The sequence below is a fragment of the Ammospiza caudacuta genome, chromosome 2 (genome assembly GCF_027887145.1).
Source record: "Ammospiza caudacuta isolate bAmmCau1 chromosome 2, bAmmCau1.pri, whole genome shotgun sequence".
Taxonomy (NCBI): Eukaryota; Metazoa; Chordata; class Aves; order Passeriformes; family Passerellidae; genus Ammospiza; species Ammospiza caudacuta.
The window spans coordinates 10,898,341-10,922,246 of record NC_080594.1 but is presented as its reverse complement, the minus strand read 5'-3'; the positions used below and the strand labels follow the sequence as shown (position 1 = coordinate 10,922,246).

Sequence of the window (23,906 nt, the reverse complement as noted above, 5' to 3'; positions counted from 1 at the left end):
GATTTCTCATTTTCCTAATTATTTACCTAAATTCAGAATGAAAAAAGAAAAAAAAAAAAAGAAAAGAAATCTCAGTTCTAGGCTTGTCTGGGTATTATTCCCTGGGGAGACACTGATAAAAAAATTAGGATCTGTTGTTCACATAGGAGCTGCTTAGATTATATAGACAACCAGTTACAAGGCACTAATACAGTGACTGAGACCACATTTTCCTTTTAATCCACTGGCTACTCGGTCTTCTCCCCATTGCAGAACAAACAAAGTGGATGGGGGCTCCTCTCTGCCCTTGGCGTTGTAAACAGGATTAACCCTTTGTAGGTCAGTGCTTGCCAGGGCAGCAGATGAGCTGGAGGGGAAGATGAGAGGGCAGCGAGCGGCCGAGGAGATTTGGGGGAGGCCAAGGGCAGGAGGGCTCCCAGTGCTGCACAGACCCCGGCTCCCTTTGCCCCAAGGTGGGATGGGGCTGCAGGGAGCTGGGGACACACTCAGGACCAGGCTTTGCTGGGGCATCGCTGCTTTTTGTGCTGAATTTTGTGCTATCACTGCCAGCAGCAGTGGGAATACCTTCGCCGGTGCGACGCCTTTGTGATTCCTTCCTGACTTCAATCAGAAATCAATCGGACCCTCCATGATCAAATATTTTCCCTGCAAAGAGAGAGATAACATTTGACATGACAAACTGTGTTCTGTAAAGTGAGAAGGAGATCAAACAGTTACAGATATCAATTAAATCTGCTGCAACGCGTGCTCTTGCACGCAAGTGCAATTAACAATTAATTTAGCCGAGAACATTATTATTCCTTGGAAAATATTTAAAGTAATTTTTTTTATTCTTCTTTGAAATACATCTGGTTATGCCTATACCCTCGGACTTTATTGAAAAAATAACTAAGTTGAGACTTTGGATTCTTTAAAAAAATCAGTTAATTTTTACAATTTATTAGGCAATTGGAAGTTAGAAGATATTAAGCACATTTAATCAGGCCAAACAAATCTACAACACTTCCATCAAGACCTCAAAATTCTTCTCAGTAAATCAAAATGCTTTGTGAAGTTTGTTGAAATCTCCCACTATGAAAAATGTCTCCAAAGAAACTCTCCCACTGTTCCATTTCACTGTAAAGGAGTGAAAAATTTCAGCCTTTCATTTCTAATTTATTCTGTGTTATTCAATAGAAGGTAGATTGAAAAAATCAAATGTAAAATCTTTCACATTTTACCAAATTTCCAACAATTGAAATAAAAGTCTATATGAATGCTCTTTGTGAAAATTTTTAAATTCTAGAAACTAAAATAGATATAGATTTTGACACAGCATTAAATCCTTCATATCTTTGGACTTCCATTCCACTTCGACTTGAATTGAGACAGTTTAAATATGACTAAAGATCCAGAACTGACTGTTTAACCAAAGAGGAACAAAACAAGTAGAAGAAGGGAACTTTCTTTGCAAAAGCAAAAAGGTACCATTTTTTTCTGAAGGGATAAAAATCTGGAGCAAAACCATCTGTTTCCTCTGAGATGTTTCCCTATACTTTGTTCAGAAAGCCAAATACAATTTGAAGTAAAACTACAGCTACAGGTGGTTGGTAACAGCACAAGAAAAAAAAGTAGGAAATGGAAAGATTTATATTTTATAGCTTATTTTCTTAAGAAATTTACTCTAAGTAAACATGTACTTCACAGCTAGAGAAGAGGAAGAGGAAATTTAAAACCAGTACACATAAGAGTCATTAGATACTTCTATGTCCTCTCTTGTTGAACTTTCTTGAGGGGTCTGTTGATACTGCCACTGAGTTCCAGATTTTTGAATTTGAACAGATTAGTCATCCAGCAGCTAAACAAGCGCAAATTATTTGCAAGATAATTTGCTTCTACTTAGTTTTGGAACAGCGCTCAAAAACCATACAGCAGAAATTAGGCAGCTTAGCTTCCTCTGAGGTTTCTGTGTTTTGGAAAAAAACCTTCTGGATATCAAGCTGAGCTTGGTGGAAGTTTCCATCAGCCACCCACTCCTGCTGAAAAGCTGGGTGCTTAGAAAAGCTGGTTGGCACGTCTTTGTGCCAGGCACTTCTGAAGGGCAGCGCATTCTCTGTGCTGCAGAGAGCACATTAGGTGGTGGGGCTGCGCTCCAAAGACACAGATCTATAGAGAAATGTGTTTTAAACAAGGCTCAGTGGTTAATTCAGTATCCCAGTCTGTGATACACAAGCTTGGGAGGGGGAAGGTTCCATCTCTGGTGTGGGCACAGTGACCACACACAGTCACTGTTTCACTTTGCACAGCCTCAGGATAAAGGATCAGGCCAAAGAAGGACCTCAGCATAAAGGATGGGGCCAAAGCCCCCAAAATTCATCTCTGAGAAACATCCAGAAGGAAAAAGACCAACCCCATTGTCAGCTCAGGTGTTGTTACACTCGTGTAATTGCATTTTTAATTCTCTCTGCTTCTGATGGACAAAATATGTTGATGTAGTCATGTGTAGGTTACCAGCTCTGTTTCCAAAGTTCTTCAAGATCAGTCATGCTGCTATCTCAGCTCTTTCCCAAGGTACTTGTATTGACAATTTTTTCTTTCTTTTTTCTGTTCTTTCTAGTTGAAGAACAGCAGAAAAGTGAGGACGGGCAGGAGACGCAGAACTTGAGCACTCACCAGAGTTTTGACAAATCACAGTTAAATGACTGTCCAAGAGATTCTGGCTGTTACATCTCATCAGAAAATTCAGATAATGGTAAAGAAGAAGCAGACCCAGAAGCCCTGTGTGACATGGTGCAGTCAATAACAATCAGTGAGTCAAACTGATTCGGTCCTGCTGCTTTTCTGCAGATTTTCAGAAAAGACAATCATATTTGTCAGTATGGTGGCACAGAAGCAGAATACAAAATATTCTCAACACTGAGAATCTACTTTTTTCTGATTCATGATGCTCAAACTGTTTCATATGTGGACACTTGATAGCTAAATGTTAGTTGATAAGAATTTCTCATGTTTTTCTTTTCAATGAATCCACAGGTTTTACCCTGAAAAGTTTATACAAAAGTATTTATAAATATTTGTACAGCAAATGCATTTTCTATATTAGTAGGGATTTTTTTTAGGTAGCGGTTCATAATCTGGAGATGTTAATTTCTGGAACTGTCCAAAATGTAAATATTGTACATATTTATTTTAAAAATATATGGATTCATCACACTGTCTCTATTTTCAGCTGTGTTTTGCTGATTTGTGTACAGAATGTTTTTTATTGATATATCATCATAATAAAAATGTGGATACAGTCACACTCTACTTTGAAAAGTACCAAGCCAATTCTCACTAATATTAAAGTTGTTTCACACAAATTTTCTCCAAAGTGAGCTCTAAAGTAGACTGTCATTTTTCCTGTACTTTTTCCTGGAACCATGAGAGAACTGCAGGGTGAATCTGAATTTAGTTCTCTGTGGTCTCTATGTTGTGGAAGAACAGAGCCATCCAAATGGCAGTGGCAATTTTTTTATGGTTCTTTTCACACCTGTTCTCATTTGTCCCAAGCATTATACAGAGAATTCAAACTCAGAGCAAAAAAGCCATCAGGATCAGTGCTCTGCTTTTATGATAATGTTTTGTGAAGGTGTTGCCTTTTTTGTGTGATGTGAAGTTTGTTAATAGAGTATGTGTTTGTATACAGAACTTGGAAGCTAACATGGTTATTGTACCTGACTGTCTTTCATATGAGATTTTATTGTCTTTTCCCAGTATATTTCACACTGGAATACACATTTTTAACTGCCTGTCTTCTTTTAGAGTACTTCCTTCAATAATAAACAAAACCATGTGTTTAAGCCCTTTCAAAATACTTGATTTTTAATGTGGTCATTACATTTCAAAGACTGCTCTCTTCTAGGACTAACACAGTAAATAGTAATTCCATTGAGCATTTTTAGCATGCATAAGAATCTGTGTATCAAGTCAATAGGGGGACTTTTTGCTCAATCATTAGTCACAAAATTTTCATAATTTAAGGAATTTTGCATTTATGTTAAAGAGCTTCCACATATTGCTGACAGCTTGAAAGAAAATCACCTTCAGAAGAGATGAAACACAAAAAGTTCCACCCCTAAAAGAGTATTTCTGAAGAAGCTATAAACAAATGGAAGGCTTTTTCTCTTTTTCTCCCTTTCTTTTTCTTTTCCCCAATGCAAGTGTTTTCTGTACTTTTCATGACTTCTCAAAAGACTGCTGCTGTCAGACTCCTAACACACAAGGCTGCTTTGAAGGCTGTAGTATAAAAATGCCATTTTAGAAAATTGCATTAGCAAGATTTCAAAGGTTTGGAGTAAATAAACACTGTTTAGGGAAAAAAAAAAAAAAAAACAAAAAAAACCAAAAAAAATTAAATAAAGAGAGCTACTATGATTTGTTTCTGGTTTTAACTTACTTTTGATACCAGCAACAAATGTCATAATTTAGCAGCAATAACCCCATACTGCCAGGTGTGGTGGGGATGCAGAACCCTTGGTGGGATGAAGAATGTGAGAGCTTGTATCAAGCAGCTGTATTTGTTTCTTAATGCTTTTCCAGCCAGTAGTGCATCATGACATGCAGTACTGACTTTACTTAATATGACTTAACTTCTGAAATAATGGCTTTGAATTGGCTTCTATCATCTTCTCATTCTAGAGAAGGACTAAATTCAGCTTGAATTTCTCTCAGAGGGGTTTAGCTTGTGGCTTTTGTGGCAGATTGCACTTAGTCCTCAGGTTCTGAAGACATCTGCAAAATTGCTGAACCTATAAAAGGATGTTGAGGTGAGCTTAAATATGGTTGTGACTGTCAAGAAGCAGTTAAGTTAGCTGGGTCAAAAACTGACAGCCACAGAGACCAGAGCTGTGCCCTGATATAAACACTCTGACAAATGTTAATTTGCACAGGTTTGCAAACGAAAATAGGCCTCCCTAAACAGTTGCAATGAGACAGGCAAAGCTTTCAGCAGAGCAAAACACCCAACAGCTGCTGTATTTTAGAGGAATTAAACTCTGCCTATTGGGCTGATGGCAAGGGGATACAGGTGTAAGGTAAAGTATTGGGAACTAAGGGCATGAGTTGTAACTGCTCTGATCTCCAATCAGCAAGGCTTTGTCCAAAGGGCCTCTTATTTAGAAAAAGATATCAACTGAAAGCTTGTTTGAGACTTTTGTAGCTTCCTGAGAAGGCAGAGCAGATTAGATCTCAAACTGAGACACTTCCGCTCTCTCACACTGTTCCGAGAAAAAGAATGAGGAAATTTTGAACCACAAAGCAAAAAAATTGTGTTTTCTATATGCAGCAGACCTGACTTGCTTTCCTCTCTCAGTGGTCTCATTAATCACACTGATCATGGATTAAAATGTTTGTAATAGCAGAAGCATTTCTCCAATTGGTTTAAGTGCTGGGTAATCGGAATAAAAGGTTGTTCTAGGAGTTCCTGGAAAAAGTCTGGTGGAGATCTAAGTGACTTTCAAGCAATTCTTAAAATGTCCCTGAGATAGGGAAGAGAAGAAAGCAACAGAGGTTTTTTTCCTCTCTGTCACTTGCTCAAGAGTGTCACGTCCCTTCTCATTTTTATTCACCTGCCTCCACATTTAAGGAGGACTACGACATTTGCAAGTCACTTATTTGGAAACTGCTCCCTGCAGTTGCAAAGAAATGCAGTCAGCGCTAGCAGAGGCAAAGCTGGTGAGGGGCAGCCCTTGCAGCCTTTAGTCATGGGGATTTCCTGTGCTGCAGGTGCAGCACTCCCCCAGGGCTGGCTGCTGACACAGGTGCTGCTGCTGCTGCCCACAGCAGAAAGCCACAGCTCTGAAAGACTTGGGTGACTGTCGCAGACATCTTTTTATGAAAATCCTTTCTTTAAGACTTTTTCTTCCTGAGAAGCTTCAGGAACAAAATATAAACAATGGTTATCTGCTGCTGTGGAATGCATCAGGCGCATCTGTGATTGGTCTCATCTGCTTGTTTGTAATTAATGGCCAATCACAGCAGAGCTAACTCGGACAGAGAGTCTGAGGCAGCTGCCTTTGTTATCATTCCTTCTTTTCTATTCTTAGCTTAGCTAGCCTTCTGAGATGAAACTTTTCTTTCTATTCTTTTAGTGAATTTTTAAAGTAATATATATCATAAAATAATAAATCAAGCCTTCAGTAACGTAGAATCAGATCTACGTCTCTTCCCTCATCCTAAGACCCCTGTGACCACCGTCACCCCACAAAAATTCAGGTGGTGGCAGGCCTCCTCCTTCCCAAAGCAAACCCATCTCTGGTCAAAGTTAGCAGTGTTTAACATTGCTGCCCCGTGCTCAGCCCCCTGTGAGCTGGCATCACATTAAAGAGGGGCTGCTCTACCATCAAACAGAGGAGCTGAGTGCCAGGCCATGCATGATCCATGTGGACTAGCCTGCAGATCCCTGGAGGCAGCATCCTGCTCTCCAGAATCTGTAGCAACACCTCTGAAAGCCAGAGTGCAGCAGCCTAGGGGCTACCAGCAAGGAAGGGCTTACTTTCATTGTGCTGAGGTGCCCATGAGCACAGGAGGGCAAGGAAGAATTTGGGCAGCTCTGTGGAAATTCTGGAGAGGATTCATCTCTGAGGGACTCAACCAACTACAGGCTGCCAGCTGGACTGCGCAGCACTCACACAACCCTGCCAACTGGCCCAGCCAATTTTCCACCCACCTTCCACTCAGTTTTCCTTCCCATAGCTCACTAATTCTACCCCTGAGTGTCTGGTCTGTGATGTGCACAAGCCCACAGCTCATCAGCTGTGAAATAAAGGGCTCCTTTGTACCACAGCACTTTCTCCCACGTCGTGGCAATTGAAATAATTTCTGGCATTGCCATGGAGCTGCATCACACTGGTAGACCCATTTGTAAAGAAGGCTGGTGCACAGATAACAAGGCAATATTGAAAGACTAAATGGGTGCTGTGAAACAGGCAGGCCAGTTTGTAGATGTCACAGTGTTCAAAGGATGAATACACCCTGCCCCTTGCCTGGAAATCAGCTTTTCCATCAAGTCAAGGCCAGTACAGCTCTTTCTGCCCACACAAACACGCACAGATCTGTGGGCAGCACGTAAGGGATGATGTGCCACAGGCTGCCCCAGTGCCTTGGGTCACAGTGGCAGCTTGGTATCTGTCCTGAGACAGCTTTGATGGCAGTCATGCCACTGAGTCACAGTGTCACAGATGCCTGAGCCTTTTGTCAGTCAGAAAGAAGCAGTCTCAACATGTCTAGTAACAGCATGGCAAACACTCTGCCTTTTTCACAGCTCACAGATGAGGTTTTGGGCTATGTTAGCTTTTGAATGGATTATTTGCATCCTGCTCTGTCTGCTGGCTGCATGTGTTGTGGAACTGCTTTGTGCAATGACACTCTGTGTGCTGGTCCACGAATAGGTGCACGTAGGATGGCACAAGTTTATCCCTTTGGTTTAAGGGTTCCTGCATGAGATATTCATCTGTGTCCCTGATCCTCAGTTCCTGGGAGGCAAGGAGCACATTTTTGCCTACAATTGACAACGTGGAACAGGCTATAATATGGCTGTATGGAGCATTCAGTTTGTATGTACTCTGATAAACCCACCAGCCTGCAGCTCCTCGTCTGCCTGTGATTTCCTGAGGATTGGCCACAGGAATGACACAGGCAGGACCCCTTGCTACAGGCACAGGCAGGAATCCTTGCTGCAGGTTGACAACCCTAAACTGAACCCAGTTTTGGGGTTCCCCGCACAGGAAGGACCTGCTGGAGCCAGACCAGAGGAGGCACCAAGGTGATCAGAGGGATGGAGCAGCTCTGCTGGGAGGAAAGGCTGAGAGAATTTTCAGCCTGGAGAAGAAAAGGCTTTGGGGTCACCTAATTGTGGCCTTTCAGCACCTGAAGAGAGCCCACAGGAAAGATGGAGAGAGACTATTTACAAGGGTCTGGAGTGACAGGACAAGGGTGAATGGCTTCAAACTGACAGAAACCAGGTTTGGATAAGAGGTTAGGAAAAAAATTATTTGTGGTGAGGGTGGCGAGACACTGGAACAGGTTGCTCAGAGAAGTTGAGGATGCCCCATCCCTGGAAGTGTTGAAAGCCAGGTTGGATGGAGCTCTGAGCAACCTGGTCCTCCAAAAGGTGGCCCTGCCCAGGTAGAGAGTTGGAATAGATGATCTGTAAGGTTCTTTTCAAAGCATTCTATGGCTCTGTAATTCTGTGATTCTATGACTAACTGATCCTAGAGGAAGGGCTGGTCTGTTCACTGCAAAACTAACAAAAGTGGTTTCAAAGCTTCTACTTTCTCCTGGTTAGGAAAGGTCAACAAATTGCCACAGACACACAGGCAAAAGGGGCTGGTGAACAGTAATAAATTTGGGGACACACAGCTGTTGCATCTACAGAGTTGCACAATGTCTGCATAAACAGCAGTCATTGCAATGCACATGAACTCAGTATTCAGGGAAATATGTATTCTCTAGAAGGAGGAAATATGTAGGGGGATACAGTATGGGTAAATGAAGGTGGTAGAGAATGTAATCTTATTCCCCAAAGAGTTGCAGCCGGACTTTTTACTAAAGATTAGGAGCAGGCCTGATGTTAACAGGCCACACCTGTAGCCAATAAGCAGAGTGTTATAAAAGAGTGGAGTGGTTGGTTTGGGGGAGCTGGAGTCAGTTGGGTGCTGTGAGGATAAGGAAGAGTCAGTGCCGGAGGAGCTGCCTATGGGAAACATCAAGGAGGTAGGAAACTCTGGCAATATGGAACCCTTGCAATGTAATGATAATAGAACTCTTGCACTGTAATGATAACAGATGTAGATGGGAGGAGGTCCATGATAGGCTTGGAGGGTCTGATAGGGTAATATTATTTTTTTGTGGCTCAACAGTATTAGGTCTGACATGCTCAGAAATCTCTGCTAGGCATGAGAACTGTCTACTGACAGCAATAGCACAGAAAATCTGCCAGTGCCAAGAATGCATACAGAAATGAGGGACAAGAGGGCTGGAGGGCAAGTGGTACTCCTGAGCAGCTTCCATACCTTGGCTGCTTAGTTTAAGCCTGGCCAGTGTCCCACAGAGTGCATGTTTCCTGGGCAAAGCACACATGCCCTCAGCTCCCAAGGCCCTTTCCCCATGCCAATCCAGAACATTTCTCTGGAGGACCTCTGGTGCTGTGTGCCATACACAGGTTTTTTGCGTGGAATATAGAAGGTGTAGCCGTGTTGTGGAGCTCAGCATTAGGACATGGAGACAGGTCAGGACTGTGAGGGCCATCAGGGAATTTTGGCAGACTGTGGCCAAGCTGGCAACACCCTTTGGCCACCAGTTATGTCTATATGGCTCAAGAAGGGCATGGGAGGGCTTCAACTTGAATCAGTCCCAAGCCCCAGCTTTCATGCAGAAGTAACAAACTGTATGAGTTGTAGATACCCTGAATGCAAACGAACATAAAACTGTTGAGAGTTCCTCGGTGATTTGAGGTGGAGTTTGCATGCAGTGTGTCCTCTGCCACCAGCACAGACAGCCTGTGCTATTCCCATCTCCTGGAGCAGCTCACCCAGACACAACTGACCTGCTTTGCTCTGACACCCAGCACAGCTCTCAGGGACTGCTCCTGCAGCTCAGCCAGAGCTGAAAATCAGGCCCCAGCCTTTTGCCACTTTTCTTTGAAAAGGAACAAGGTCTTTATGCCTGTGATGCACATTATATCACAAATCTCTCTAAAATGTTCACCATCATATTTGAGAGCAGTCCCTTGCTGCCTATCAAAAAAAAAAAAAAAATCCTCCAGGGAAGGCACTTCTCAAAATACTGTTGGCAATAACCTTAGACTTTAGAGAGTGCAAATGTAAAAGAAGTGGAAATAGAAAGCCACTCATGTGGGGAAAAAACACTTTAGAGAAAAATGAATACAGCAAACCCGAGGAACTTGCACTCTTTTAAAGAAATCTCTCTGTACATTATTACCTAACTGCTTTGCCTCCCAAGTTTGCTCTCATCTCCAACATAAGAGGTGAATGACTATCATTATTTACCCCAGCATATTAAAATAAAATGTAACTTACTCAGGAACAGTTATTTCTCTTTCAATGTCTCTTTGGTAAAAATATACAGCAAATATTTCCTTATTGATGTTTTGAGCTGCAAGGATATTTAAAGAGTGCTGAAGTATCAGAAGGAGCTAAAAGATCGTAACAGCTAACTAATAGCTGTGCACCACTCAATTGTGTGTACGTGCCCACAGAACATCTACCTGTCTTACTTCTGCTTCACTTTTCAGCCAAAACGTAATAGCAGTCTTTTCTTATTTTGACTTGGTTAAGGAAAGGATCCTTTGTGACCTAGAAAAGGCTTTGGAGGGGCTGCTCTTTCATTTTGCTTGCAGCATGGAGGGAAGGCCATCATCAGTGGAAGGGGCTGTGTGACCAGTGACTTTGCCAGCTACAGCTTCGTTTTGTTAGGAGAAAAAAAAAAGGGGGAAAATTGACTGGTTTGGACTGAATTTGTAGATATATTTAACACATAGCTAAGGTATGAGGAACTTTGCGTGTTGTGAAAAGCACAAAGGCTGTAGCTACACGGACCAGCCCTACAGCTGTTTAGTGAGGCTGTGAACAGAAAACAATGTCTGACAGTCCAGCAAAACAGGAGCTGTGCATGAGCATGTGCACACCAGTCACCTGTAATTCTTGCATAAATTCAGTCTCTTCAACACTGAAATTTTGTTGTTCCCTCTGGCAAAACACCTAAATCTTGCCCAACTGGCAGGAAAATTAAGCGTTATTTGTCAAAAAATAAACAAATTTGTGTGAGACATGAGTCAACAATATAAGATCCTAGATAAGAGGTTTAGGTACATACTATACAGTACTTCATAGCTTGAAAATTGAATACAGGGGATCATTTAATTAAAACCTATTCAACTGAAAATCCTATTTATCTGAAACAAGTGTTTGTCCTATCTATAATATCAACAAACTATTCACATGAGCAACTAGCAATAAACAACAGAAAGATGCACAATGAATGTCAATTAACACAATTTGCTACCAAATAAACTTGCAGTTTATGTGTACAGCTTTAGCACTGTCCTGTGTATCCATTATAAAGGTCAATTAACCTCAATTGCAGCTAGTCAGCTTGTTCTGAAACAAAATCAACATAAGATACCTTTCAATTTTTTTAAATCAGCATCTTAGCAATTCAGTTGCCTGGCACTGAAAAACTTGTAAATTGCTAAAAGTTTTTGCACAAAAGTTTTATGTTTGCAAATGTCAAAAAAAAAAAAGTGAGATTGGCTGAAATTGTCAAGGTATCACAGTGTGGCTGCATAAGGCTTTTAAAAATATTCATTATTCAGCACATAATCATGGATTCAAAACAACAAAGAGCTTTGGTATGTGTGTGCCTCAAAGGATGAAAATCTTCCTAAGTAAAGCTTTCGATGCACGGACTAATCCAAGACTACACTAACAAATCTCTTGAAATGGAAATCCTTGCTGAAAATGGCCTGTGTGCTTTAAACACTATCAAAAGGGTTCTCTCCCCCCAACCCCTCCTCTTTGGCTGCAGAATGTCAGCATTTATGGTAAAAGTCAATCAGGTGCTCACTTGTTCTGCTTAATCAGGAAGAAGTGGAGCCACGTGAGCACTGGGAGCTCTCATCTGGAATTGCACAAGCATCACTAACTCAAAGGCCATCAATGCTGCAGAAAGCAAAGGCAAGGGGTTGGAAGTCTGACATATTGGTATGTGAAAGAGGCATTAAATATTAGAAATTGCACTTGAAAATACAAGTGAATCCAAACAAAAAAAAAAAACTGAAAAACACCACACACAAAAATAAACCCCAAACCAAACCCCAAAAACTGGATATGGATTATTGATCACTTTGCAGGACATTGTCCAGTGGCTGTTCCAGCCACCAGCCATTGAGCTAGGCTTCTATCCAAGCTGTCAGTGTCTGAGAGGCTGTTTAACTTAGCCCTTAAAAAATAATGGGCAAGGTGGTGGCTGGCATGATGAATCACAACTCTGGCCCCTCCAGATGCTCCTACAGTCTTTTTAAAGCTGGTGATAGTTACAAAATGACTACAGTGGTGCCTTCTCTCTTTAGAAGGAAATCATAGGAGACTGTACAAAGACCTGAGGCAAAAAAAGATTGCTTTCTTGGCACACACAAACACACCTTCCTTCTCAGAAGGTTAACAGGGGCTCTGTGCTTTCTGTGTCCTTTATGAACTTTGCCTTTGCTGTAGGCAGAGCGTGTTCAGTGCTACAGAGCAATTTTTCCACTGCTCTTGCTACTGAGGGTCACAGAATATTAAAAAAGAAAAAAAAGGCAGAAGTTTAGAACATAATTATACCAGACATGAACCTGTGGGAAAAGGCTTTGTTTTCTGGGTAAAATTCACCTGTGTCCCCAAGGCCTATGCAATACTTGCCTACGATTGTAGTCTGAAAACCAGTCTCTTAACTCCTTTAGAGTATCCTGACTCACTGCTTCATTCTTCCTAGAGGTGATTTTTACTTACCCCTCCATTGCTACAGCAAACATGAAACTGCATTACACTGCTTAACTCATCAGGATTACAGCAGTAAAAAGAACAACCAGCATTCATAAAAAAAGAGTCACTTCCCTGGCTGATGGGTGCAGGCTTTCAAAGCTCAGCTACAAACATGAACACAGTTCATGACTGAAGAAGCAGCAAGAAGTTTTCTTTGCATTTTTTTTTCACATTGCTAAAAGAAGCCCTCCTAAAAAAAGGTCAGTTTCTGAATTTTAGCATTATGGTTTCAGCATGAGATAGACTGAAAACAGATGCTTGGCTTGTCTAGCTAAAGATGAATGGGTGATCTGTACAGACCTGGCAGAAATCTTCAGATAATCCTTAAGTTTCATGTAGAAATAGAAAATGTTCAGTTATTCATCCAGGATATGTGGGGATGTTGCAGTTCCTTCAACTCTAAAAAAAAAATAAATATAATATTTACTATGATTTCTCTCTAGCTGATAAACTTTTAAATCAAACTGTTCTGCACCCTGGTAGGAACTTGCTAGAGGAAGGCATGCCTCATAAATCATGGGGCTTGGTCTAGTAACAGTGTAAGAAAAAGACCATCTGAGTCAGCCAGCTTGGTGTAAGGTAATACCTCCTAAAAGGCATCCTAAACATCATCAGGGTCTTGTGAAACAACATTTTGATTAGCTAAGTGAAAATGAATCACAAGTGTTGGCATACAGCTATGCTATCATTTTATTCAAAGAATGATCAATCGGTGGCAGAGTGATGAAACATTAAACAGACAGATCAATTCTAGACATTATATTCTTACAAGTTTCCCAGATCCTCTGCTCAAGATCTGATAGTTTCCACAAGACTTATCAGACAGGGATGATAATTACAGAGATATGGTAATTGAGGGCATTATATCAAGCGTGTGAGCTGGATCTGCTGTCACAGCAAGAACTCCTTCACCGAGAGCTGGCAGGGAAGGATTTTCCTCCCCTGTGATGGCACAGCAGGATCCTCATCCAGCCACTGGCACAGTAACAGGTTCCACTTTAAACCCATCCTATCCACACCCTGTTGAAGTAATTCAGTTAATTGTGCACATCAGTCTGGGGAGAATCTTTCATGCTGCAGGTTATGTCCTTGGATGCGTGGGGGAGCAATCAAACACTGGGGGGGCTCTGCTGGACCTGGAGCTGCTGCCTCAGAGCCAAGAGTCCACTTAGGCACCAAGGAACCAGCAGCCCACAGGATCAGCTAAGCTTTTAAATGCTATAAATTACTCAGGAAGGGATGTGGTGTAAGCATAAATGTTCACCGTGGTGCACAGCGTGGGGGGAAAGCGAGCCAGAGTATGACTTGGCAATTTAGAGAGGTTGATGCTAATGTTAGTTTATTAAATTTCCTTTTTTAGCATTAGGGAGGAAAAAAAAAAGTAAAAGGAAAGAGAGACTGAGTAAAACTAAAAGAATTGCAATGAAGACCAGAGAAAACATTCATCCTGACAGCTGAGACAGAGTTCTTCTCCAGACTGTGCCAATATTGACTTCCACATAAAGTCCTATTTTTTTATAGAAGAGGTTAACCTTTCACAATTTACTTACTCATGAAATATAAGGTGAACAGAGACACTAATGCAAATGATCCAGTATATTAAAAAATGCATTGAGCCAGGAAACATTCAAAGTTCTGTTATAAATTATCTTTTAAGGTCTGGAATAGTAGACATAGTGGCTGTGCCAAGCCCTATTAACTGGAATAGATGGATTTAGAAGGAATCTGCTTTTAGGGCTGGTCTCTAAAAGATATGGGGGCTTTCTGTCCCACTCATCCTTCAAAGATGATTTTTTAAAAGGGTTATAGATAGCCCATCATGTTGTTAGGACCTGAGTAGCCAAGCATATATGGGCAACTAGAAGTATATATTTCAAAGGAGCAAGGTATAATAACAACAGTTTGATCCCTTCCTATCCCATCCCATATAAGTTATCACTATCATTTATAAGAGTGGGGGAGAAAGAGGCTCCTTTGGCTTGGTCAGCTTTTGATGTGAGCTGCAAATGATGGGTTGTGCTCTTCTCCTTCCCCCACTGCCCTCAGACTGCAGTCAGAGCAGCAACCCAGGACAAGCAGCTGATCTGAATAACAAAGTTTTTCTGCTTCTCTCTCCAGCCTGGGACACCAGAGACAGAAGTTCACACCCCACTACTTTACTTTTACTACAATTCCACTGAATCAGAGACTTCTTTTGTAATGCTGGGAGTTTGAAAGAGCAGGAGACTCCAAGGAAGTTCCTGTAATTTTCCTGCTGCTTGGGGAGCTGAAAGGCCTGTAGGTGTTACCTAAGTCTTGATCACATGAAATGGCAAATGTGGGGTAGCAATACTGTGCCAGGTCTCTGTGCAGACAATTTTATTCAGGTGTATTAATTCTTTCCTCTTTATGAGGAAACTAGGCTTTTAGGGGAAGTTTTTGTACAGATCAGTTCCAATTAAACCCCAGCTACACATATTTCTTGGTGGAGGCAAATCTTCACTAAGAGAAAATTGCTAAATCCCAGAATCAGAGAGCTTAAAGATGGGACGAATCCTTTTCCCTGTGGGTCTGTCCTTTAGCAGTCAGGTTCACAACTTGCCAACATCTGCTGAGATGAATGGAAAGGTTTTCATACAGACTGGGACAGGACACTTTAAAATGAATTGCACTTTTCCTTTAAGTATGACTAATGCGGTGAAAGGTAAAAGGGACAAAAATAGAAAGATGAAAAAAAGAAAATCTTTCCTTGGGTGCATGACTTGATACGGAGATTTTTGCTATGTGGTCTGTGCTGAAAACCCTCTGACACCTTGGAGGGACCATTCTGGTTTAGTTCACCTGCTGTGACTGCGACAGAACAGGGTTAGTGTTGAGACAGCAGGAGAAAAGGATTTCCTCTGGCAGGTGTATTGACCTAGCTAACAAGAAATGCCAAAGAGATGCTGGATGTGATAACAGATTCGAGGATACCTTGCTCCAGAGTCCCCAGCTCCAGTCAGTTTATGTGAACCCAGTGTTGCATGCCTTAGCAAAGCCAAAGGAGACAGCAGACCATGCATCAGCTGGGGCTGGGCTTCACAGTTCTCTGCTCAATATGTGAAGCTTTTGTGAGGGCCATTCAAGTTCAGCAGTCAAGCATGGAGCAGTCCAGACACCATGTGCTCCTCACATGTTCAGGTACTCTTTACAGCTGCAGCATTGCAGTGCTGCATGAAGTGCTGCTCAGAGCCAAAACTGGTTCCTACACCTGCCAGAAGGTAAATTAGCAATAGTGATTTTTTACAAGTACAGCTTCTCAGTTGTTTTAAAGTCAGTCAGTAACTTAGGTGGTTACTTTGTTAGCAAGAAAAGTGCTTGTGCAGTATCTGCCCAAGGTGCTTGAACTATCTGGCATTTAATCATTCTTTTTAATTTAGCAGAGAAAGATAACTCCTCTCGTGTCTAGTCTCTTCAGGAGGTGACTTACTTCCTGTGTAATTTCCCTTCGTGCAGCATGAAAAACAGCTATGCTGTTCATCTCTTCCTGTCTCCTCATTTTTAGCTCTGAGCTGCAGAGCTGGGTACTGTTGCACATTATGCCAGAGGTCTATTAAGCAGCATACTGGTGCACCGAGGTGGAAAAATGCAGCAGGCAGTGATGCTGGCTGCATTCAGCACCAGCCTTGTAAATCCTGGGCACATTCTCTGCATCCTCTGAGAGGGGCTGAGGTAAAAGAGAAAAGCTGTGCTACCTGCATAGATGATAGATTTCCAGCACTGAAATGTTCCCCCAGTTGTGCCCCTGTGTGATGGTGTTCCCAGGAGTTTTCAGGTGAGGGAAGAGACAAGGATGTTGACTCCGTATTTCAGAAGGCTTGATTTATTATTTTATGATACATATTATATTAAAGCTCTACTAAAAGAATAGAAGAAAAAGTTCTCATCAGAAGGCTAGCTGAGAATAGAAAAGAATGAATGATAACAAAGGCTTGTGTCTCAGACAGAGTCCGAGCCAACTGACTGGGATTGGCCATTAATTCCAAACATCCACATGAGACCAATCACAGATGCACCTATTGCATTCCATAGCAGCAGATAACCATTGTTTACATTTTGTTCCTGAGGCCTCTCAGCTTCTCAGAAAGAAAAAATCCTAAGGAAAGATTTTTAATGAAAAGATGTCTGTGACACCCCTGCTCCTTTGCCACCTTCACTCCAAGACAGCAGGGGAGGCAGAGACAAGGAAGGGAAGGAAGGGCAAGGGGATGTGCCCAGGTTAAACCATCCACATGCACCAGGACTGAGGCCTTGGGCATGCTGTTAGATGCTACACAGGAGCAAATCCACGGCTTCCCCAGCCTGACACAGAGTTAGGAAGTCACAACCAGCTCCTCACTCTGCTTCAACAAACGTGGACTCAGCAAAGCCGAAGCCCTGGCCCAGCACCTTTGCTGAACACAGAGCCTGAGATGTGGGTGTGTTTTTACCACTCACACTCTCTCCTGAAGTCTGACTGGAACATTTATGCAGAATTCATTCGCAGAGTTTTTAATTCTTTGCAGGCAAAACAATGTGTCAGCAGGTGTTGTGTTGCTCTCTGAAAGCAGTAATCATCTGCAGCAGCACTTACAGTCAGAGGATCTCCAGGGTTGACTCCAGCCTCTGCAAAGGCAAAGGGGATGTTTGAAAGAGAGGGCTCTGGATTTAGCTCCAAAGCCTGCCAAACAGTTTGTCACTTGTTGGAAGTATTGCTGTCCCTATGATTTGGGTGTAAATTGTAATATAAAGCGACACAAGTTTTGCTACAAAGTGGTGGTGGCCGATGTTAAGAGTGATATCCCATGTTTGTCCATGTTCTCCTTGGATGATGTACCTCTGAGAGCATGAACACCTCAGCCCCCACAGGAGTGAGCCAGCACAGAATTGGAAATAACCTCTTAGATTTATCTGCAAGGGAGCTCTGAGTCAGTGCCTGCAGGTCCCCAGCACTGAGCCATCCCTGTGAGGCCCTGCTGCCCCTGCAGCTCCTGTGCTGCTGGACAGCCTCACCCCCCAAACCTCAAACACCAAGTGCCCAAACAAATACCAGAAATGATGCTCCAGCAAATTGTTCCTGCTGTGGGCATGAAAACAAAATAAAACCCCTTGCTTTGATAACTTCTTTTGAAGTTATCCTGCACTCACTGAATGGGAGTGAAAAAATTGAAGTGCTCTTCCTCCTCTGACCCTGCCATTTTCCCCCAGACCTGTCCTTCCCACCTACACAAGGCTCCTGTGCAGTACTCCAGAGCTACAGTGGACTGGGAAAATCCAATGGCTGAGTCACAAGGCTTGGCCAAAGGTTAACAGTGCACCCACAGTAAAAACTCTGGGGTGCATCTCAGCCAAAGGGTCAGCACTGCTCACACACAGCTCTGTGCCCTGGGCCTGAGCTTGATTTATCCAAGAGCCAACATGGAACTGTGGGGAGACAGCAGAGACACTGCCAGTCCCTCCATGCTGCGAGCAGATGAAGAGGGGAGCACCTCCCCTTTGGAACTGGGAATAATTAAGACATCAGCATTTAACTTATTTATTTTTGTCCTAAAAACATTGCTTTAGAAAGCTCCTGTTTTCTGCAGGGTTGCAGAGGATAACAAATGGGTGGGGAGGCTAGGGGACAGAGCCCTGGCAGCTGAGGCAAGAGCCATGCTGAGGAATACCTCATGTTAAACAAGCAGGATAATTATTCTGCTCTACTTAGCACCAGCCAGGCCTCATTCGCAGAACAACGCTCATTTTGGGGCACTGCATTTTCAAACAGACAGAGGCACTGGAGAGAGTTCAGATGAGAGCAACAAAAATGATTTAAGAGTTAGTAAATAAGACCTCTGAGAAAAGGTTATGAGAGCAGGGGCTGCTCAGTCTGGAGGAAAGAGGACTGGGGGGAAGCATTCCTGTCTGCAGATATGCAAAGGGCTCTTCCAGAGATGACATAGACCAATCATTCTCATTAGAGAACAAGAACAGAACAAGAAGCAATGGGTTTAAGATGCAGCAAGGGGGAATTTAGATTAAATAATAGGCAAATGTTATAACTATTGGGAAAGTTTGGTTATGGAACAAGTTTACAGTAAAGTTTGCAGAATCACCTTTACTGGAGAAATATGGGGCTGAGATGAGAAACCTGTCTGTAAAGGCTAGGCTAAGACTAAGGACAGACAGAGCTCTCCTGCACTGCACAGAGGTGATCCTGAGCCCTTGACAGGCAGACAAGGATGGCTCCTAATAAACAGGAAGGAAAATGAGGGGTTTGTGTATATGCACATGAATGCACGTGTTTATGACTGCTGCTGTAATTAACACTGTACAACAGAAGAAATGCTATCAGTAGTCACAGCCCTTATTGGTATTCCATGTTTTGTCCCAAAACACCATTTCTCCACATCAGTCTTTCTCTAGCACTAGGGAAGCCATGACTGGGACATCAGTAAAACCATACATACATATTTGGGTTCCAGTTCTACATTATTTGTCTACATTAAGGAAGCTCACAGAACTTGACTTACAACCAAAATAAACACACATTGTGCAAGTGCCATGGATGGCAAACCATGCCAGTGCCATGGGGGCTTGCTGTGACAGCTCCATCATCCCACCTCTGTGCCAGTTCAGATACAAGTGCACAACACCAGGCCCTTTGTACTCAGTGTTACCTTAACTGCAAGCCAGAAATCAACAAAGGCACAGGTGGGGAACCACAGATGGAAATGGAAGCACTGAGTCACTCCCACTGCTACCTGCAGTTTGAGAACAGTGCAAAGCCACTATGAATGTAGAGTGCAAACAGAGAAATAGCTGTGTCTGAAGCTCAAATATTACCTTGAATTCATGTTATCCCTACCACTTCTGTAAAGTCCTAAATGCTTGGAAAATTACACTTGCAAGTAAGCACTGCACTATTAACACTTTTGTTTTGGTTTTTTTCCCCCCTAAAATATTAACTTTACCTTTTGTCATTTAAAAGAATGTCCAGCCCAAGCTAAAAAGGCTCCCACACTAGGTCCATTCTGAGTCTTCAAAAGCTAATCTGAGAATTTTGAGAATTTTGGACTAAATAATATGATTAATATTGATGTACCATTTCACCTGGAGTGAGGCTTTGTGCTGAAGTTTTATAAATATATTTGAAGCAGGAAAAAAAAAAAAAGTGGGCATAGGCACAGTGTTAGTCCAAATGTGAGCACTGAGAAGAGTGACAGTGTAGCCAAGTACAGACTGCTTATTTGCTACTATACCGTGGCTGCTCAGAAACACTCCTCTCCTTGCTGTAGGTCACTGCTTTGGAGAGGTTATCACCACTGACCAAGCTCTTTGCAACATTTTTTTGAGGCTATCGTAAAGGCAAGCAAGAAGCATGTGCTGATAAAGAACTGATTTGAAATGTCAGCCTTATGGGAGGAGGTGCCAGTACAGCTGGCTGGCTTTTTTTTTTTTTTTTCTTTTTCTCAAGTACAAGAGGATTAAAACCTTCCTGGTCAGGAAGAAAACCCAGAGGAAAAGAAGCCAAAAGTCTAACAGGGCTATGAACCTCACAGCTATAGCAATAATTTTGCAAATGACTAATAATAAGGAGTCGATAATCCAAAGGATGATCTCTGAAGTGAAGAGCACCAAATTGCTTTGGGGAGAAAATCAATTATCTCCTTTTGCTGCTGCACAGCCTACAATATGCAAATGCACAGAAGTTACCATAGTCACAGAAACCTGAATATCAACTTAGAAGAGAAAAAAACCCAAGAATTTTACAAGGATTGCTCAAAAATATCCTCTTCATGAATGGATGCGTATCTGCTTTATTGACACAGCTGCAGTGTTATTCTGATATTCTCCATCACAAAGGCTGACAGCCGTCTAGAGATGTCAGCATCTGTGAAAGAGATGCTGCACTATGGTGAAAGCAGAATGGGGCAACTGGGTCTGGAAGGCAGCAGAGAAATCAAATTATCATCAAATATTGTGGACAGATTTTTAACATCTCCTCTTGCTGAGTGGTGTCTCACTCCCTAAGTGGGTCACTGAAATTAATGGAACTACTTGCAAGTAAAACAGTACTCAACGTGCCTTAGAGCATCAGAGTCTGACCCACAGCACATATTCAAATGTCACCTTGTATTTTAATGTATCTCAGACTTGAGGGGGTTTAAAAAATATTATTAATTTAGAAATAGACTCCTTATTGGGATCGGGCTCTTTTTTTTTCCACTAGAAGCACAAATGTCTTTAGAGGAGATGTCTGAACATTTGGCCACTTGTTACTAAAAATCCCATTTCCATGCCTGTGTAATCCACACTCCCTGAAGGTTTTGAGGGCAAGGAGCTTATTGTTGATGAAAAGGGAGAAGTGCAGCCTAAGGGCTGCCTGGGAACTCCAGATGGATGGAGGTCTCCAAGGGGAGGGGTGCATTCCTCAAGCATCTGCTGGCGAGCCAGGAGGATTCTATGGGACAGAGCTCAGGCACGGTGCAGTTAAGCATTGGGTTTAGGGACTTTGGTTAAAACCTGTTTAACCTCTGGATTTAAGGATAAAATGCCATTATCCCTATTGGGGGATAACTGACAAAAGCACTGTACCAATTGTGCTCGGGACGATGAGTTTCCCTAATTACAAGCGCCGCCTTTACGACCACACCAGGGAAGCCTCTGAAAAGACTCAGGAATGAGACAAGGAAAGTTTTATCCAGAACAGCCTATTTAGGAGCAAGGATTTTTCTCAGCCTCAGCGTATCCCTGGTATTTTCTAAAATGGGAACAGAATGGTGTCACTTCTGAGATGCTGAAAAGAGCTGAAAGTACTTGGACTCAAGCCACAGAGAGAGCAACCCAACTGAGGGACATGGATAAGGACCTCCTAGCCCTATTACATGATTTGAGAGAAGGCATGAGAGAGACACTTCACTCAGTGCTCAAAAAAGGAAAGCAAAGCAGTGAGACATCTTTGTGCCCCACAGGCGAATTTCCCTGGTTCTGGACAAAAAAATTCTTAGACTTAACACAGAATATGGAAAAAGTGTTTGTGAATTGCCTCACTGCTTAAGTCTCTGAGAGACAGACTGGGGTTAAGGCTTCTCTAGGAGAGGAAAGTCTCACCTCATACCATTTCACTGTTCCTCAAGCTTATTCTGTGACCCCTTTTATATCTGCTTTAATATCTGCTCTTCAGAGACACATGGGGCGATTAACACCATCATAGATAACTTCATTATCGTAGGAGTCCTTGTAAAATCTATGTATTGTATAAGTGGCCTTGCCCCAATCCTAGTTGTTCTAAATGGGCTGCAGCTGTGATGTCCTTAATTAGCTGTGGCTAATGAAGATAACTGGGATAAAAGGGGGTGGGCTCTGGCCGGTCAGGGAGAGCCTTGGAGGAGCCCCGATGAACAAGCAGGAACAGCACTGCTGTGAAGAGCTGCTTGTGAGGAAACCACCCTGGAGGTATGGGACTCTAGAAATATGATAACAACAATAAGAGAACAACACTTCATTTAGTGTCCTAAGCTACTTAGATAAGGCACTAAGCTGGGGCTATTTAAATTTTTTTTAAGGTAACTCCTAAAGCCTGAATACAGAACTTATTAATACCTGTAGTGCATCACTGAAAACATGATGAGGTGAAGAGGCTGCAAACTTGTCCTGTCCAAGGTCCACTGAAATATTTGTACTCCACAGGCCACCTGCCTTGAAAACAAAGGTTGTCTCCAAGGATGGTTTAGGTCAGGCCATAAAGCTCTGGGCTTTCAGCCTTCCTCTCTGCTGGGGTTGCTGCTGAGTTAATTTTCAGTCCTGAAGTAAAATGACACTGCACCTGCTTAAGAACTAAACCTTCAGTGAGGGAACTTTTTTTTTTTTTTCATTGGGTGAATACTACAGTTGAGTGGCCCACAAAATCAACATTTATGGCAAAAAAAAAAGTCAGTCACAGCTGAGAAAACAAGGAAAGATCTACTGTGCATGTGATGCCTCACCTATAGTCTTCACTCTTTTGGAGCAGCGCTGAATTATGACCTCTTGCCAGCTGTAGGCTACAATGTGCTCTAATATCAAAAATATGTACTTGGAAATAAATAGTAACAGGAAAATGTACAGGCTGCACACCACCTCCATGCCACTGGGCATTGCTTTGCTTAGGCTCATTCCTTATAGGAATTACATAGAAATAAACTGGTTGTCTAACACAGCAAGTTACAAGAGCTGTCTCAGAAAAAAGTGCTATGAAATATTTACACACATTAATTCTCTGGAGTCACTTTTGGCATGTGTAGGCCTTAGAAAAGTTTTGTCCTGCCACAATTTTGTACAAGTTGGTCATAATTCTGCAACTTGAAAATCATTATCCTCTCCATCAGCTTCTGTTCTTATTGTCAACCTGCAAGTCCAGTCTGAGGCACCCACGACATTTAGCCTTTCATAAGACAAACCTCATCAAGAATTCAGTTCAGCAAATCTTGACAAGAATTTTTCTTTGCAAGTAGCAGACAGGCTATGTATATATATTTAAGGATAACATGGGAGTTGGTTGCCTTAGTAACAGGATCTTTCAGCCATTGCATTTAGTATTTACTCAGCACTGGAAATGTACACTGTATTGAGAAAAAATACAGTATTTTTATTAGTCTGCCCCTGTGTATATGCCCATCAGCAGCAAATACACACTGTGTAGTTTGACTTTCCATTTCTGACTTATGTGAAACCTCTGAGAAGGGAGCATGCAGAAATGAAACCAGGGCACCTGGTGCAATGTATTTTTGTTACAAGTGTTTTGAGAGAGAAAAAAAAAAAAAAAACCTGTTGTGAGAGTTTAAAGCTCTGCACTACAGATATTCCTTGTTTCTCAATAACACATCCAGAAGCAGAAAATTATCAAAGCATTTCTATCCCATGGTTTCATACTCTGCTGAAAACAAATATACAGAAAACAGTTATGAAAGAGGATATTTGTAAAGTGGCAGTTTCCCCAACTGCATTAATGTGCACTACCAGTTAACAAGATGTGTTAAAAGGCTGCTTTACTTGGCATTTAGGGGGATGGAGGGGAGTGTACCTACATTTAAAGTGCTATTTCAAACTCTGCTTCACTCTGGGTGAAACAAGGCACCAGTTACATCTACATCAATTAAAATGCAGGAGAAATTAAACAGAATCGAGCCATTGAATTTTGGGACCAGCCAGCATGCCAAAAAGTTTATATCTCTTCCTGTGCAAACATGGCATGGGATTTTTCATCCTCCCAGAAAGACAAAGTTTGTCTTCAGGTGCTAAGCACAGAGCCACCACCTGCAGCTGCCTGGGACAGAGCGGATGTACCTTGGCACAGAGTCCCTCCTGGCTCTGGCAAGTGCAGAGCAG

At 42.2% G+C, this 23,906-nt stretch overlaps 1 protein-coding gene across 2 annotated transcripts in view; it reads left to right on the top strand.

Moving 5' to 3' along the window:
- LOC131572315 (SAM domain-containing protein SAMSN-1-like) overlaps positions 1-4,056 on the top strand; it is a 34,427-nt gene extending 30,371 nt beyond the window's left edge. Inside the window, exon 9 of one of the 2 annotated variants that reach the window (XM_058825445.1) lies at positions 2,597-4,056. In XM_058825445.1, coding sequence (XP_058681428.1) covers positions 2,597-2,802 — 206 coding nt within the window. In that variant the 3' untranslated portion in view covers positions 2,803-4,056. The remainder of the gene's footprint in view (positions 1-2,596) is intronic. The other variant, XM_058825446.1, reaches the window with a different exon arrangement.
- Positions 4,057-23,906: the final 19,850 nt, after the last annotated feature.